Source organism: Aspergillus piperis, assembly GCF_003184755.1.
Source record: "Aspergillus piperis CBS 112811 unplaced genomic scaffold BO85scaffold_21, whole genome shotgun sequence".
Lineage (NCBI taxonomy): Eukaryota > Fungi > Ascomycota > Eurotiomycetes > Eurotiales > Aspergillaceae > Aspergillus > Aspergillus piperis.
In genome coordinates this window covers 618,207-631,065 of record NW_020291611.1, presented here as the reverse complement: position 1 = coordinate 631,065, position 12,859 = coordinate 618,207, and the positions used below count along the sequence as shown (strand labels likewise).

At 52.2% G+C, this 12,859-nt stretch overlaps 6 protein-coding genes across 6 annotated transcripts; 3 read left to right on the top strand and 3 right to left on the bottom strand.

The window, feature by feature from the left end:
- Window positions 1-104: 104 nt before the first annotated feature.
- Window positions 105-991, top strand: BO85DRAFT_428733 (translin family protein; the record flags this gene model as incomplete). Its single annotated transcript, XM_025658215.1, has 2 exons — window positions 105-304; window positions 376-991. The coding sequence occupies 2 exons, from the start codon at window positions 105-107 to the stop codon at window positions 989-991; spliced, it is 816 nt and encodes a 271-aa protein (XP_025511930.1).
- Window positions 992-1,011: 20 nt separating this feature from the next.
- On the bottom strand, window positions 1,012-2,178 carry BO85DRAFT_471649 (RPEL repeat-containing protein). Its single transcript, XM_025662489.1, has 3 exons — window positions 1,747-2,178; window positions 1,580-1,680; window positions 1,012-1,494 (listed from the first exon to the last, which is right to left on the bottom strand). Exons 1-3 carry the CDS (start codon window positions 1,902-1,904, stop codon window positions 1,316-1,318), a joined length of 438 nt encoding a protein of 145 aa, XP_025511929.1. The 5' UTR covers window positions 1,905-2,178; the 3' UTR covers window positions 1,012-1,315.
- A 644-nt stretch (window positions 2,179-2,822) lies between these two features.
- Window positions 2,823-5,987, bottom strand: BO85DRAFT_462657 (thiosulfate sulfurtransferase; the record flags this gene model as incomplete). The annotated part of the gene is made up of 4 exons (XM_025661861.1): window positions 2,823-3,976; window positions 4,029-4,246; window positions 4,915-4,965; window positions 5,026-5,987. 4 exons carry the CDS (start codon window positions 5,985-5,987, stop codon window positions 2,823-2,825), a joined length of 2,385 nt encoding a protein of 794 aa, XP_025511928.1.
- Window positions 5,988-6,351: 364 nt separating this feature from the next.
- On the top strand, window positions 6,352-6,802 carry BO85DRAFT_491722 (anaphase promoting complex subunit 11; the record flags this gene model as incomplete). The annotated part of the gene is made up of 4 exons (XM_025663733.1): window positions 6,352-6,493; window positions 6,556-6,587; window positions 6,650-6,713; window positions 6,765-6,802. The coding sequence occupies 4 exons, from the start codon at window positions 6,352-6,354 to the stop codon at window positions 6,800-6,802; spliced, it is 276 nt and encodes a 91-aa protein (XP_025511927.1).
- Window positions 6,803-7,127: 325 nt separating this feature from the next.
- On the top strand, window positions 7,128-8,672 carry BO85DRAFT_452850 (uncharacterized protein). The gene has a single exon (XM_025660917.1). The coding sequence runs from the start codon at window positions 7,201-7,203 to the stop codon at window positions 8,401-8,403; it is 1,203 nt and encodes a 400-aa protein (XP_025511926.1). The 5' UTR covers window positions 7,128-7,200; the 3' UTR covers window positions 8,404-8,672.
- Window positions 8,531-12,610, bottom strand: BO85DRAFT_452849 (putative kinesin family protein (BimC)). The gene is made up of 2 exons (XM_025660916.1): window positions 9,834-12,610; window positions 8,531-9,784 (listed from the first exon to the last, which is right to left on the bottom strand). Exons 1-2 carry the CDS (start codon window positions 12,468-12,470, stop codon window positions 8,849-8,851), a joined length of 3,573 nt encoding a protein of 1,190 aa, XP_025511925.1. The 5' UTR covers window positions 12,471-12,610; the 3' UTR covers window positions 8,531-8,848.
- Between the last annotated feature and the right edge of the window lie 249 nt (window positions 12,611-12,859).

Here is a 12,859-nt window from a genome sequence, read left to right as displayed (position 1 = left end):
CACATTGACCTCATCCCATGGCCGGAACAAAACGCACTTGGGACGGACAACCATCACCCAACACCACCACCCTATCAACAAGCACCCAACCACAACCACCCACCATGGCAGACTCATCCACCACAGACCAACCCCAGCAACCCGAACAGCAACAGCAGGAGCAGCAGCAACCCAACCCCTTCATTCCCATGTTTACCACGTTCCGCGACGAGCTCGACGAGCACCACGACCGACGCGAACGCATAATAAAAGCCAGTCGGGACATCACCGCCCTCAGCAAGAAGATAATCTTCGCGTTGCAGCGGTATGCCCCAATCCCCAATTCCCCCCACCAACACCAACACCACGACCACTAACACATAATCAACATAATAGTATCCGAACCCTCAACCACCCCCTCCCCGCCAACCTAACCAAAGAAACCACCACGCGCTTCGCACAAATAACCACGCACTTCACCTCGCTCCTCCCGGACCTAACCCCCGCGCCCAACACGCACCGATACATGCGCCAACTCAGCCCGGCGATCCAAGAATTTATCGAAGCCATATCCTTCCACCACTACCTCACCACACAATCCCTAATCACCCTCGAAGAAGTGCGGAAGCATCTCCCTGCGGGGATTCTTGTCACGGAGGAGGATTATCTGCTTGGGTTGTTTGATTTGACGGGCGAGATGATGCGGTTTGCGGTGACGGGGTTGTCCGCGGGAAGTACGTCCGAAGGTGAGGAGGGAGGGCTAGGCGAGGAGCAAAAGGGCATTGTGGTCGATTTAAGGGAGATGAGGTGCGGGTTTGAGGGGTTGAGTGTGCCGGGCAGACATCGCGGGGTTATGTTGAGGGATATGGGGAAGAAGGTGGATGTTATGCAGGGGAGTGTGGAGAAGGTGGAACGCGCGGCGTATGGAATTTTGGTTAGGGGGAGGGAGAGACCGAAGGGGTGGAGGCCGGATTTGGTGGTTGGTGGTGGAGGTGGAGAGGATGAGTATTGAGTGGTGGTGGTATCTATCTTAGTTTCATCCTGGGTGACAGGAGATTTGGGGGAACGACGGATGTTGTACGATGTACATGCATATCAAGGAACTAACAGTATCATGAAAATAAACATTGCATGACCATTACCTCATCAATCATGTACGAGTATACTAAATACTCAATATCTGCAGAAAACAACCATCATAAATCAGAAGCACTCAAATCAAACCAAATCAAATGAAGTGAAAACACCAAACACCATATCCATCCACCCATTACCCATCCATCATCAACATCATCATAATCAATCATACCACCTCCCCTAAACCAGTTAAAACAGTCTAAACAGCCGGAAACCTCGGATCCTCATCCTCCGTCAAAATGCCCTGCGAGATCAAATCCTCGGGATTCGGCCGATTCTGAATCTTATGGTCGAGGTGATCAGCCAACATATGTTTCTCGAGCTCACGAGCATTGGCCTGCAGTGCGGGGGCGGCGTGGGTGGTGGGGAGGATGTTTCCTAGCATCAATCATCAAGCAGTCAGCCATATCCATACCCATATCTTTGAAAGATGTATATATAGTATATCGTAAGGTGGACATACTCTCAACCAACTCCTCCCTCTCCGGTCGATGTTCAAGATGTTTCTTCAAGGCGTCTGTGGTGCGTTGGCGGGCGAGTTCTTGGCGGGTTGCTTGGAGGGAGCTATCCTCTGTTAGGAATCTTCTTGTATAGATTGTATGTATAGATGGATGGAAGGGGACAGCGTACGGAGCAACATTCGTATCGAGCAGGATATGTCTGTCTTTGAGATCCTGCACGTCGGGACGCCGCTGGAGATGCTTCTCCAGGGAACTGCGACGTTCGGGAGATGCGGAGAGAGGGGTCTCGTCGATGGAGGTAGCTGTAGTAGTAGTGTTGAGGTCCATTGCGGGGTAGACTTGTTGGAGCTTAGATGGGTGGGATGAGTAGTAGTATGCTAGGGTGGTTGTGAACGCTGGGCAGGTATGGAAGATGGCTGGGTATATACAGTAAGTGGAAAGAGTGGTGTGACTGGGATAAAGAATAGAAAGAAGGCTGGTTGTCTAGGGGATTAAGAGGGGAGGTCAAGTGATGCGTGCGGAGGACGAATCCACGGGACTGGCGCCGAGGAGGCCCACTGGACGATGTCATCACACCTGACTTCATTACCACCTACCATTCTCATTCTCACTACAACATCAACATTCAGGATTCAGAATCGGTCACTGTTGCATTCTAGTCACACTGGATAGTTAACAGTTAGCTAAGTAGCAAGTCGCAAGTAGCTCGGTCACATCGCCAATCTGTTTCCCCCTCCAATTGTTCTCCGTAGCAATCGAAAACATGTCCAACAAAGAGTAACGCAAAGAATGACTGCTATATCTGTTTTGTAACTGCAGAGTAGAATGTCGAAAAGCGGCCTGGGAATTGCCCACCACAACGTGGCTAGGAGAAAAGATGTGCTCCATTTCTTCCCTCGGAAGTCCGAAGGAATGAAAGCAACGCCATATGAGGACCCAGCATCTACTACGCCTCTCGCAGCCTAAGCGACGCCCAGAGAGTTCACCCCGACGATGGCCATCCTGGATCGAAACTGTCCCGTATCCGAATCCTCTCGTCTACCGCATTTTCGCATCCATGCCGTCTGTCCAGGACCTGTCGCCCATCAATGTAGCCAGTCGCATCCGACAACAAGTCTGACCTTAGGCAGCCCGGGAATGGCAGAACATATCCTTTCTGCTTCGTGTAACAACCACAATGGTCTATTTCAAGTTTGAGAAATAATCATCCGTCCATCTGCACAGACTGACGGACCCGACCATTGGTCAAGGAACCCAGAGCTTGCCACGGCCGCGGCTGCTACCACGCGAAGGACCCCGAGAACCACCACGGCAGCTGTTCGAATAGTTCCGAGATGCCCCCGCCATGCCACGTGCGGCCCCGGACTGGGTGCTCAGATCAACCGTGGGCTGCTGCTGCTGCTTCGTCACACCCAGCGATCGGCTGAACGAGTTGGGGTCGATTGGCTGCGTAGGAATCTCCATAGTAGCCTCCACCGGAGGGGCGACAGACTTGAATGCAGCGGCCTTGCGAGTAGTGCCGCCGCGCGAGCCACCTCCTCGAGTGGATCCTTTGCCGCGACCGCGGGGGACGAAGACAAGCTCATCCTCGTCGCTCTCATCTTCGTAGGAAAGAAGAGACTTTGGCTCTGCGGTGGTCGTCTGGGTCTTCTCCACGTATTTGCACCGGTTCTTGTATTCCCGCTCCTCGTACTGGATGGATGTCCGCAGCTGATGAATGTTCTTGACTCCGATGCCGAATTTCTGCGCCCAGACCTGGGTAGGCCGATCGTTCGTAATGAGAATGCATGTTTTTGCCGCGTTAGCTGCATCAGGGCCGCTGTGCAACCGCCACAAGAGGGCGCTGAGCAGCGGTCTGAGCATCAAAGGAACCGTGGGAATAGTGGACCCAGACGCAGAACGACGGTGTCCACTCTCCGGCTTCTTTTTCGCATCCTTGCCGACGCCATTGACAACATGCGAATTCGCACACTCGGGACTGGTCCGGGAGCTCCTGGAGGACGGTCGGGAAGCAGGGGCGCTGTGAGTGCCGTTTGACGTGATCGAGACCGCATCGGATTCTTTCTTGAAATTCAACTTGTTGAGAAGCATCTGGGACAGATCGTCGGGAGCGGCGCCGTTCTTCTTCGTATCTTTGGATTTATCCTCGCGATTCCGCTGCGCCATCTGGTCGCCCGGAAGAACTCCGTTGGCTTCGGGTTCCTCCTCGAACTCCGGAAGGAAGAACTTCTCCGCCTCGGTCCAGTTCTCATATTGCTCCATGGGACCCTGCAGGATGACTCGTTCGGCGGAAATGTTATCTTTGCCGGAGGTAACACGGTCGAGGAAACGGACGGCCTCTCGGGCATTGATGGCGACTTGGGATCCGGCTCTCTTCAAGGCATGGAGGCGTTCAAGGGCTAGAGAGGTATCGGTCAGCAGATACGACTGGCGTGTCATCGAGTCACTCACTGTAGAGAGGAACGATAAGAGTGATGGCGCCGTTCGTGGTCCATTTTTTGATTTCGCTGATATTGGTGGTTAACGCCGTCTCGTCCACGGCACAGTGGAAGACCTTGCGTCCGGTCGACATGGCTGGCTGAGAAAGGTCGACAGGACCGGTCGCGTAGTTGAAGGGTAAAAGACTGGAAAGCCACAAGGGCCCTAGACCGAACAGCTTGCTTGGACGACTGCGACCGAGCCGCAGGCGTGGTTAGCGTGGTGCTGAAGCCCGCGAGGGAGGTTTGGATTGATTGGGATTAATGGAGGCGGAGGCCTGGGAATGTGGGGGCGCTGGTTCGAGGACCAGAACCACGGCCATTCACAGCCCGACCGCCAGCCAGATGCCAGATTGAAGGAATGAATCACTTACAATGAAAACCTCGCTCACTAGGGAAGATCATCTGCAGCATTTTGGGTCTTAAATCAGCGATCGTGGATGGAAAAGAATCGAGGCGAGATGGTGAGCGAGGAATGAATCCATCAGCGGATCAACTGAAAGCCGCGGGATTCGCCTGGGGCCTGACTAAGCGCCAAACGGATTCGACCGATTTTCCTGTCATCATCATATATTCTCCTCCACTATTGTTCCCCTCATAACACGCCGCTACCATACCCCAGTGACTCAATGGCCGCCCGGGTGTTATCATCACCTTTACTCATCGCTACACGCTTATCTTATTTGGGATTTCCCGCGTACTTCTAGATGGTTCGATCTCTATCGGGTATGGTATAATTGCGGTTGCTGGAATCGAGATGGAGGGGAAAACGCTATGTCATACAAGACCCGACGATCATCAGGCCAATCCAATCTCCTCGCCTTCAAACCAACGTCAGCTGTCCTTTCTCCCGTCTCTACGTTGCCTTCTTGATGAGACCCTCCTCGGGCTTGACACGTTGTGCCCACTCACTGTCACCATTGTCAGCCACCGAACCTTTGTAGAAAGTCAGGGATCGGAAAAGAACTTACGTCCAGCTGCCATCGTATACCCTCCGTAGGTTGGGCTCTCCGAACTCCGCTTCGCCTAGTGCCGTCTCAATGATAGTCGCTGTCACACCGGTGCCACAAGAGCTGATGATGGACTTGGACTCATCAATATCCTTGCCTTCGAAGATCTTGCGTAGCTCTGGCCCCGGGAGATAAGTCTTGGTCTCCGGGTCCAGCAGTTGTTGAAAAGCTAAGCTTTGGGAGCCAGGAATATGGCCCGACGACAGGCCCGGACGTGGCTCCGGATCGGTTCCTGCCCAGCGGCCGTACGAGCGTGCGTCCAGGATCTCCACTTCCTTTGCGCCCTCCTTTCTATGCTCCTTGGCGATCTCTTTAAGCTCCCGGTAAGGGATCACGAGTTTCGAATCATACGTAGGTACGGGGTAGTTGGTCCGCTCCGGCTGGGAGGGCTCACCCGTCTCCGTCGGGTATCCTTCGCGAACCCACAGCCTGTAGTTATTGAGTAGATGAACTCGAGGGTGTCCAAAGACCCGAAGGGTCCATCCGACGCGGGGAGCGCTGAAAATGCCCAGCTCCTCGGTGTCGTAGACCACCACCTCGTCGTCGCGGCGAATGCCAAGCTCACTCATTGCTTCGGCAAACGTTTCGGCGGTAGGAAGCATGTGCGGGTAGGGCGAGTCATGGTCCTTGACTCCGTCTAGGTCAAAGAAGCGAGCCTCGGGGATGCGATGCTTGCGGAAGATGTCAATTCCTTTGCGACCCTCGGGGTCGTTCGGCATGAACCAGGCCGCGCATAGCGGTACCACACGAGGAGAGGTGGAGATCTTCGTGCGCGGGTTCTTCTTGAGGGCGGAATCAAGCTCCTTGGGGGTGATCAAATATGAGTTGAAAGAGAACTGGCGACATTGGTTTACCGTGGACATGGTGGACCGAAATAGGCGAGTCGGTGAAGGGATGGAATTCCGAAGAGTTGCAAACGCCATGTTGCGAGGCGGGGGGGCGCAGATGCAGTAAATATGAGAGAAAATGTTCAAGGATTATTTACATTCCGCTCAGACCGTGGTGTCTGATTAACCCACCTGCAGGTCCGGAAAGTTGAATGAGGGGGGGAAGGAAAGGAAGAGGAATAGTGTGGGAAGCGCAAGATCAATGGACAATGACGGGAGAGCTTCGCTATCAGTCCGTCTTTCTCCTCGCAAATGCGGAGGTGACCATGTGAATTTCGGGAAAGCCTGTCCGCTTATCGCCCGGTCCACTTCCCTTCCAACCACTCCTTCCCTTAACCTCCCCTTCCTCCCGACACTAAACGAGATCCCCCCATTGCAATCCAATCAATCATCCTCAGCCATGAAGGTCACCATTAAAGAGTGGAACGCCGTTGCTACTTGGCGCTGGGATATGCCCGACGATGAAGTGTGTGGTATTTGTCGGGTTCAGTTCGATGGCACATGTCCGACCTGTAAATTCCCAGGTGATGATTGCTCGCTATGTATGTCAACAGTACTCCCTTTTTTTCACACTGCATAGTTATTAACGAGGAAATTTTCACAGTGCTGGGAAAGTGTGGTCACTCCTTTCATATGGTGCGATTGTGGATCTTGATGTTCTCATCGTGAAGACGAAACACTAACATTAGCCAACCCAGCACTGCCTCATGACCTGGATTCAGCAAGAGTCCTCCAAGGGACTCTGTCCGATGTGCAGACAGAGTATGTCATTCATACCCCTGCATTTAAGTATGACTGCTAATCTAGCTGCAGAATTCGAATGGAAGCAAAACGACGAGGAAGATGAATAGCAACCTCAGTACTCGACAACCTAAGTGGACTGTTGAAGGCGTTGGTGGCTCCTTGCAAATTATGATACCCTGCGACTGTATTTCACTTCTAGCATAGAGCTATTAGTATACTAGTATTTGTCTATATATATATTCTTGAGCACAGGTACTCCAACATCCGTGCACAATAAACAACTCTGTTTACCGCCGATCGGGTCACCTGACGCTATCGATAAGGCAGCAGATGATCCACGACGAATGCGGCAAGTCAACTTCCTGGTAAGAGTAAGACTAAGACTAAAGTAGTTCCCCAGATAAGTTAGTAGTACTACTATCTCAGGTACCGGCCCTGCCACGCTCTCACTTCCCATCCTCCCTCTCCATCACTCCATTCTAACCATGTAGCTTCCCCCCCAGACATGTCTCTTCCCAAACACACCTCCCCATCTTCCTTATCCTCCTCACCCTCCCGCCAATCAGTCCGCCGCACCTCAGGATCTCGCCCCCAGAGCATCATCGATCGGCCCGGCACCGCCCAACAAGTCACCGACATTCCGGAGGAGCACGACTCCCACGAAGCTGCACCTGCACCAGCTCCAGCATCAGTCCCACAAGTGCACGCCCCTACCGAGCATGAAAAACCCCACGAGACAACATCAACAACCACCCCATCGCACACCACCTTCCAACCCTTCTTCACCTTAATCGAAGACGCCAACTCCTCCGAATACCACCACCCCACAGTACACTACATCTTCTCCGACGATGACACAGACATCGTGACCGAGGCAGCTTTACGCGCCCTAGAATCCGAGCCCGACCTTTTCGCAGCCAACGGAAAGGGTAAATCCAAACCCACACAAGACCACAATCGTCAAGACGGTGGTGAACAAGGCACATACCCGGAAGACGATGAATACGCCCACCAGAGGAAGGAATCCCTCCTTCCGGACCCTATCCCAGGTGTTCGCGATAACTACGTGATCCTCGATATAGACTACGCCTCGCCAGATGGTACACATCCCGAGACGACAGTCCCAAACACCGACGGCGGCGGCGCGGCCAGCGCTCACGAAGCCCAAGGAACAGGAGCTCCGCTTCCACAACAACAGCAACAGCAACAGCAACAGCAACAGCAACAGCAACAGCAACAGCAACAGCAACAGCAATCATCGGCGCATAAATACACCGTGACCTCCGCACACAGTTTATCCCCAGCATGGCAGGTTTTGAACACGCAACTGGTTTCGGCGCCTACCTTTGAGGATAACAATACTAATAACTCGTCTGGAGGACAGCCGCCAAACGGGAGTCTGATGCTTAAGATTAAGGGTACGGCAGGACTGCCTATGAATATGCCGGGGAAAGACAAAGATAGAGAGAGGAGTAGTCAGCGGTTGGAAGATATGATGGATCAGTTCGCGAAGCGGTTATCGGAGCTGAGACAAGTCATTGGTGCGGAGGAGCAGATGGATGATGCGGAAGAGGAAGTGGAGGGTGATGTAGGACTGCATGAAGGGGATGTCGAGGGTGCTCCTGCGGATAACACTGAGGAGCCGATCGAAGCCGAGACTCGTGTTGAGGGTGGTGGGGAGAATGAGGAACAGTCTGCAGAAAGTTGAGCTGGCAAGTGTAGATGTCCGGACTGGTTAATGGAACCATGCAGTGTAGCAAACTTTATATGCACTGCTTATAGGCACCCACCACGCTACATACTACATCCTATGGTCTAGTGTTGAGCAGAAATTATGACGCATTCAAACAGCCACAATTGGCTAATCTCTGTTGTAGCAGACGAGGTATCTATACCAGAAACAATGGTAACACAAACTCCCAAACACCATATTGCAAAGTTTCAAAGCATCACCCATTCCGCATTCAAAACAAGCACCCAGTCAGTGTCCGTCTCTAAACATCCAGTCAAAATACGACATCAAACAACCTGTCGTTCTTCAAAATGGACAAATCCCAGGGTATTAGGGTATCCCATAACGCCTGCCACAACCAAGCGAGACATTTTAATATTCATGCACAATGCAAAACAAAAGAAGAGTCAAGCACGTGACACTAATTGAAGGGCTGGTTTCTCAGCCTTCTAGCGCTGGAAGGAGGAGGAACGTTTTCCGGTCCCTCCAGCATCCCAGCCATCTTCCTCGTCAGCTTCTTCTGCGAGAGCTTGCTATCCGTAGAGGTGAGATTGGAGCAGCGTCTTTTCGCAGGTGGTTGGTCGGTGTCCTCGGTTTCCGGTGTGAGGTCCATAGTAGTCCGAGGGGTCTCCGTGCCGGCAGTAGATGATTTGCGGTCTCCAGCGCTAGATGCGCGCGGTTTTACGACGTTTGCATCGACTTCCCTAAGGCCCGTGTTGGAAGGAGTAACCGCGGTTTTGGGTGGTAAAGATCCTACCTCTTCCGAGGTGTCGTTGAAAACGAACCCTTTAGATGGGGGAGTTCCAGGAGAGCTGTCGAGGGTGGGAAGCTGATCTTCGCCGCTGAATGGCAGTGCTGTGAACTGTCTGGACGTTCTCATCCGGGTTTTCAAGCAATCATGGCCTTCAGTCCGCGGTAGGTCAGACGGATAGTCGTAGGCGCGCTTCCTGGGAGTTACGCCAGTGGAGACATACTCCTCGAAGGCTCGGTTCCTGATGTTCTCCCGAAGATCGGTCAATGGTTTGCGGACTTCATCCGACAGTGGCATCGTCGACTCTTGCAGGTTGAGTTGTTGCTGAATTGCATCCTCTTGTAGCTCACTTAGACGGCCACCAAGCTCTGTGAACTGTGTGTTTACAGAATCATATGACTGGTGGACATTGGATGACATGTTCCGCAGGCTTGAAAGATGGGCGTCACGGTAACGGCCATTCTGCGAGCGAGCCTTGGCGACGAAATCATCCAGTGCTTCCATTTGTTTGCTCATGTTGTTCACCTGAGCATCAACAATACGGACCGTCTCCTCGTGGACCGACTCTGTGACCTTTTGGATAGAAGCATTACGTTGATCGAAGACCTACAATATTAGTATAAGTGTGCACAAGTAGTCAGAGAGCAAAACTTACCTCCCAGTCACTTTGCATCCTTGACCTAATGTCGTCTTTCGATGCAGTGACATCCTTGGCAAATTGTTCCGACTTGAACACCCACTCGTCAACATGGCGGTCATACTGCGCAGTGGCATGCTCCAGGAAGTCTCCAGAAGATGTAAGATCTGTGCGCATTGTCTCCACTCTACCCTTCAAGCGGCCAAACTGCCTCTGGCGGGACTCTTCAATCAAAGCCTTCATCTGCGACATCAAAAGGTCACGCTCAGCTTCAGCATTGGCACTTTCTTCCTCAAGGGTCTGTGCCAAGTGTGAAGATGCCCTACGGTTGGCCTCAACCGCCTTGGTATTAGCCTCCTGGAGCTCCAATCGCAACTTATTGATCTCTGCTTTTTGCCCGTTGAGATGCGTGACCATATCCTCGAACACGGTCTTCAAATCCTTGCCAAGAGCACTGTAAGAAGAATGCAGTTGAGCGTGGAACTCGGAGAACTCGCCGATAACCTCCTTGGAAATGCGAGCAGCTGCAGCTGAGAGACCATTCAATCCTTCGCCAACCTTACGCTTAACTTCCTCGCGTAGGTCCTTAATCTCCTCGAGGACTTCGTTCATCTCATCATGGGCGCCCGTGGTCTGAGAATTCGCCTCACGTTCCGCCTTATCGAAGAGGCCTGCCGATTGAAGCAATTGCGACTGGTTCGATTCAATATTGGCGAGTTCACGTGTGACAAATTCGTTGATCTTTTCGGACATAGCCTCCACAAGCTCGCAATGTTGCTCCTGGAACGCCTCAACCTTGGAATCAATCACCGTAGTGACATTGGACACTTCCGCAGTAGACACCTGCCAGGCCCGCTTGTTGGTGGCATCCAGGTCAGTCTTGCGTTGTATCTTGGCGTGCAGGCCACTGATGTCTTCCACCGTCGTATCCAAAGTAGATAGAAGACCTGCGCCGATATCGCGAAGTTTTGTTTCTGTCTCCTCGTGCGCTTTGCGCAGCATTTCCTCTTCCTCAAGCTGAGCTTTGGTGTCCTTGAGAACAATCTCAGTTTGCTCGAGCACATCATTGGTATTAGCAAGAGCAGCACGTGTTTCTTCATTGTCCTTCTTCAGATCATTGAAATTGCTGGTGAGCGTGAAAAGCTCCTGAACCTTGTGTCGCAAGCTCGATTCCATGGACTCAATCTTTGCACGCTGTTCCTCATTGACGATCCTTCGTGATTCGCTCTCCATATGCATCTCTTCCCAGGAATCGACGCTCATATACACGCCATTTCGGTGTCGCGTAGCAATAAGCTCTCCCTTCAACTTCTCAATCTCTGCTGTGAATTCACGAATGAGCGTCTTCTTCGGCATCGTTGAGTTGATCTGTGGCTTGTTGCGAATATTCTTCGCTCTAAATGCATAATCCAGCGTGGAAATAGTTTCCTCCAGGTTACTGCGGGATGGTGAGACCGTAGCAATGATGCATGTCTTTGTTCGTCCTCCGAGAGAGTCTTGCAGCAGGCGGGTAAGCTTGGATTCTCGATATGGGATATGGGGGCTTTTGTCGACCAAGGCGTTGATCACACGACCCAAAGTGAGCAAGCTCTTGTTGATTAGACCAGCTTCGGTCGCACGCTTGTTTTCAGCACCGCTGCGCTGGATATTCTCACTACCAGCCAGATCGACCAAATTCAGCTTTCCGTGGCTGATATGCTCGTCGCCGGACTCTGTAATTCGTTTCGTAAGGACGGTGATAGTGAAAACAGTGTGACTCCGGGAACTCAGGTCGTTGCATTTTGTTGCTGCTACTTGCCGCTTGTGACTTCCCTCCTGGAGCAGCTTTATTCCAGCCGACGCTGAGTCGATAAATGTTTCCTCCATACCCTGAACAAGCGTGCTTCCATGGCCCTTCTTCGACTCGTTTTCATAGATTTTGAGTTTCGAGTTATCCTCGTACGCTAGCAGATCGCGAAGCTCTTCATTGTATAGTTCGATGAAAGAACACTTCACCGTGCTCTCTGTTTCTTGGAGCTTGTGGAAGAGTGAGTAGAGCACACGCGGGATAATACCAGCATTGTCTGATAGTATGCCCAGGGTATCCGTCATGTCGCCTGACATTGTGTAAGTCTTTCCGGTTCCCGTCTGTCCGTAAGCGAAGATTGTGCAATTGTATCCAGCAAGCATTTCGTTAACAATAGGTAACACAACATCTTCATACACTGTCACCTGATCGGCAGCTGCTGAGAAGACCTTGTCAAATGTGTAGGCTTTGTTGGACAAGGCATTTGGGCCCATAGATAATTCAACGCATTTGCCTTTTACTCCTTCAGGAGTTGAGACGACGACTCCGCTCTTTTCCTGGATCTCCCTGTCATTGCGGCCGCGACATCTTACCACAACGTGGATACTGGTGTCTTCGTTGATTTCACGTTCATAATCTCTTTCTTTGCGTTTCGCAATAAGACTGGTGGTGGATGATTCGGTCGGCGATTTCACCGCGCGCGAGCTACTAGGGGGCGCTTTCGCAATAACTGCTGGAGAGTTGGCTCTGGTCGAAGAGGGCACCGTTGACCCCGCTCGTCGCGTCGATGGGCGTGTTGCTGGGCGTGTAGCTGTAGTTGTCGTACGTCTTGTTGGCAGCCCAGAGGCAGGCCGTTGTGGGCCGGCCATAGTGGACTATAGAAAAAAGAGTAACAGGTATCGTGTCGCTTCAATGCAGTGAGCAATGATGCCGCAAAATCACAGATTAATTGATCAACATAAGGCGACAAAATTGGCGGCGACTGTGGGGGATGTCGGATAAGGAGGTCGAGGTTGGAGTATTTACCGATGTTGATGCGGGATTCTCAAAACGGAAAACGTAAACAAACCGGCCACACCGCCCACGTGCCGGCCCCGTCATTCCCCCCTCTCACATGATCGATCCTATGCGTTCATCGCCTTCCCCCCACGGCTTCTCTCCTCCTGACTGTCGCAACTCTTCTTTGACAGTGTTCAGTGTTCCAAAGCATCAGCTTGATTCAGCTTAAGGCGCTGCTCTTTTGTAAATCTAAGCTACG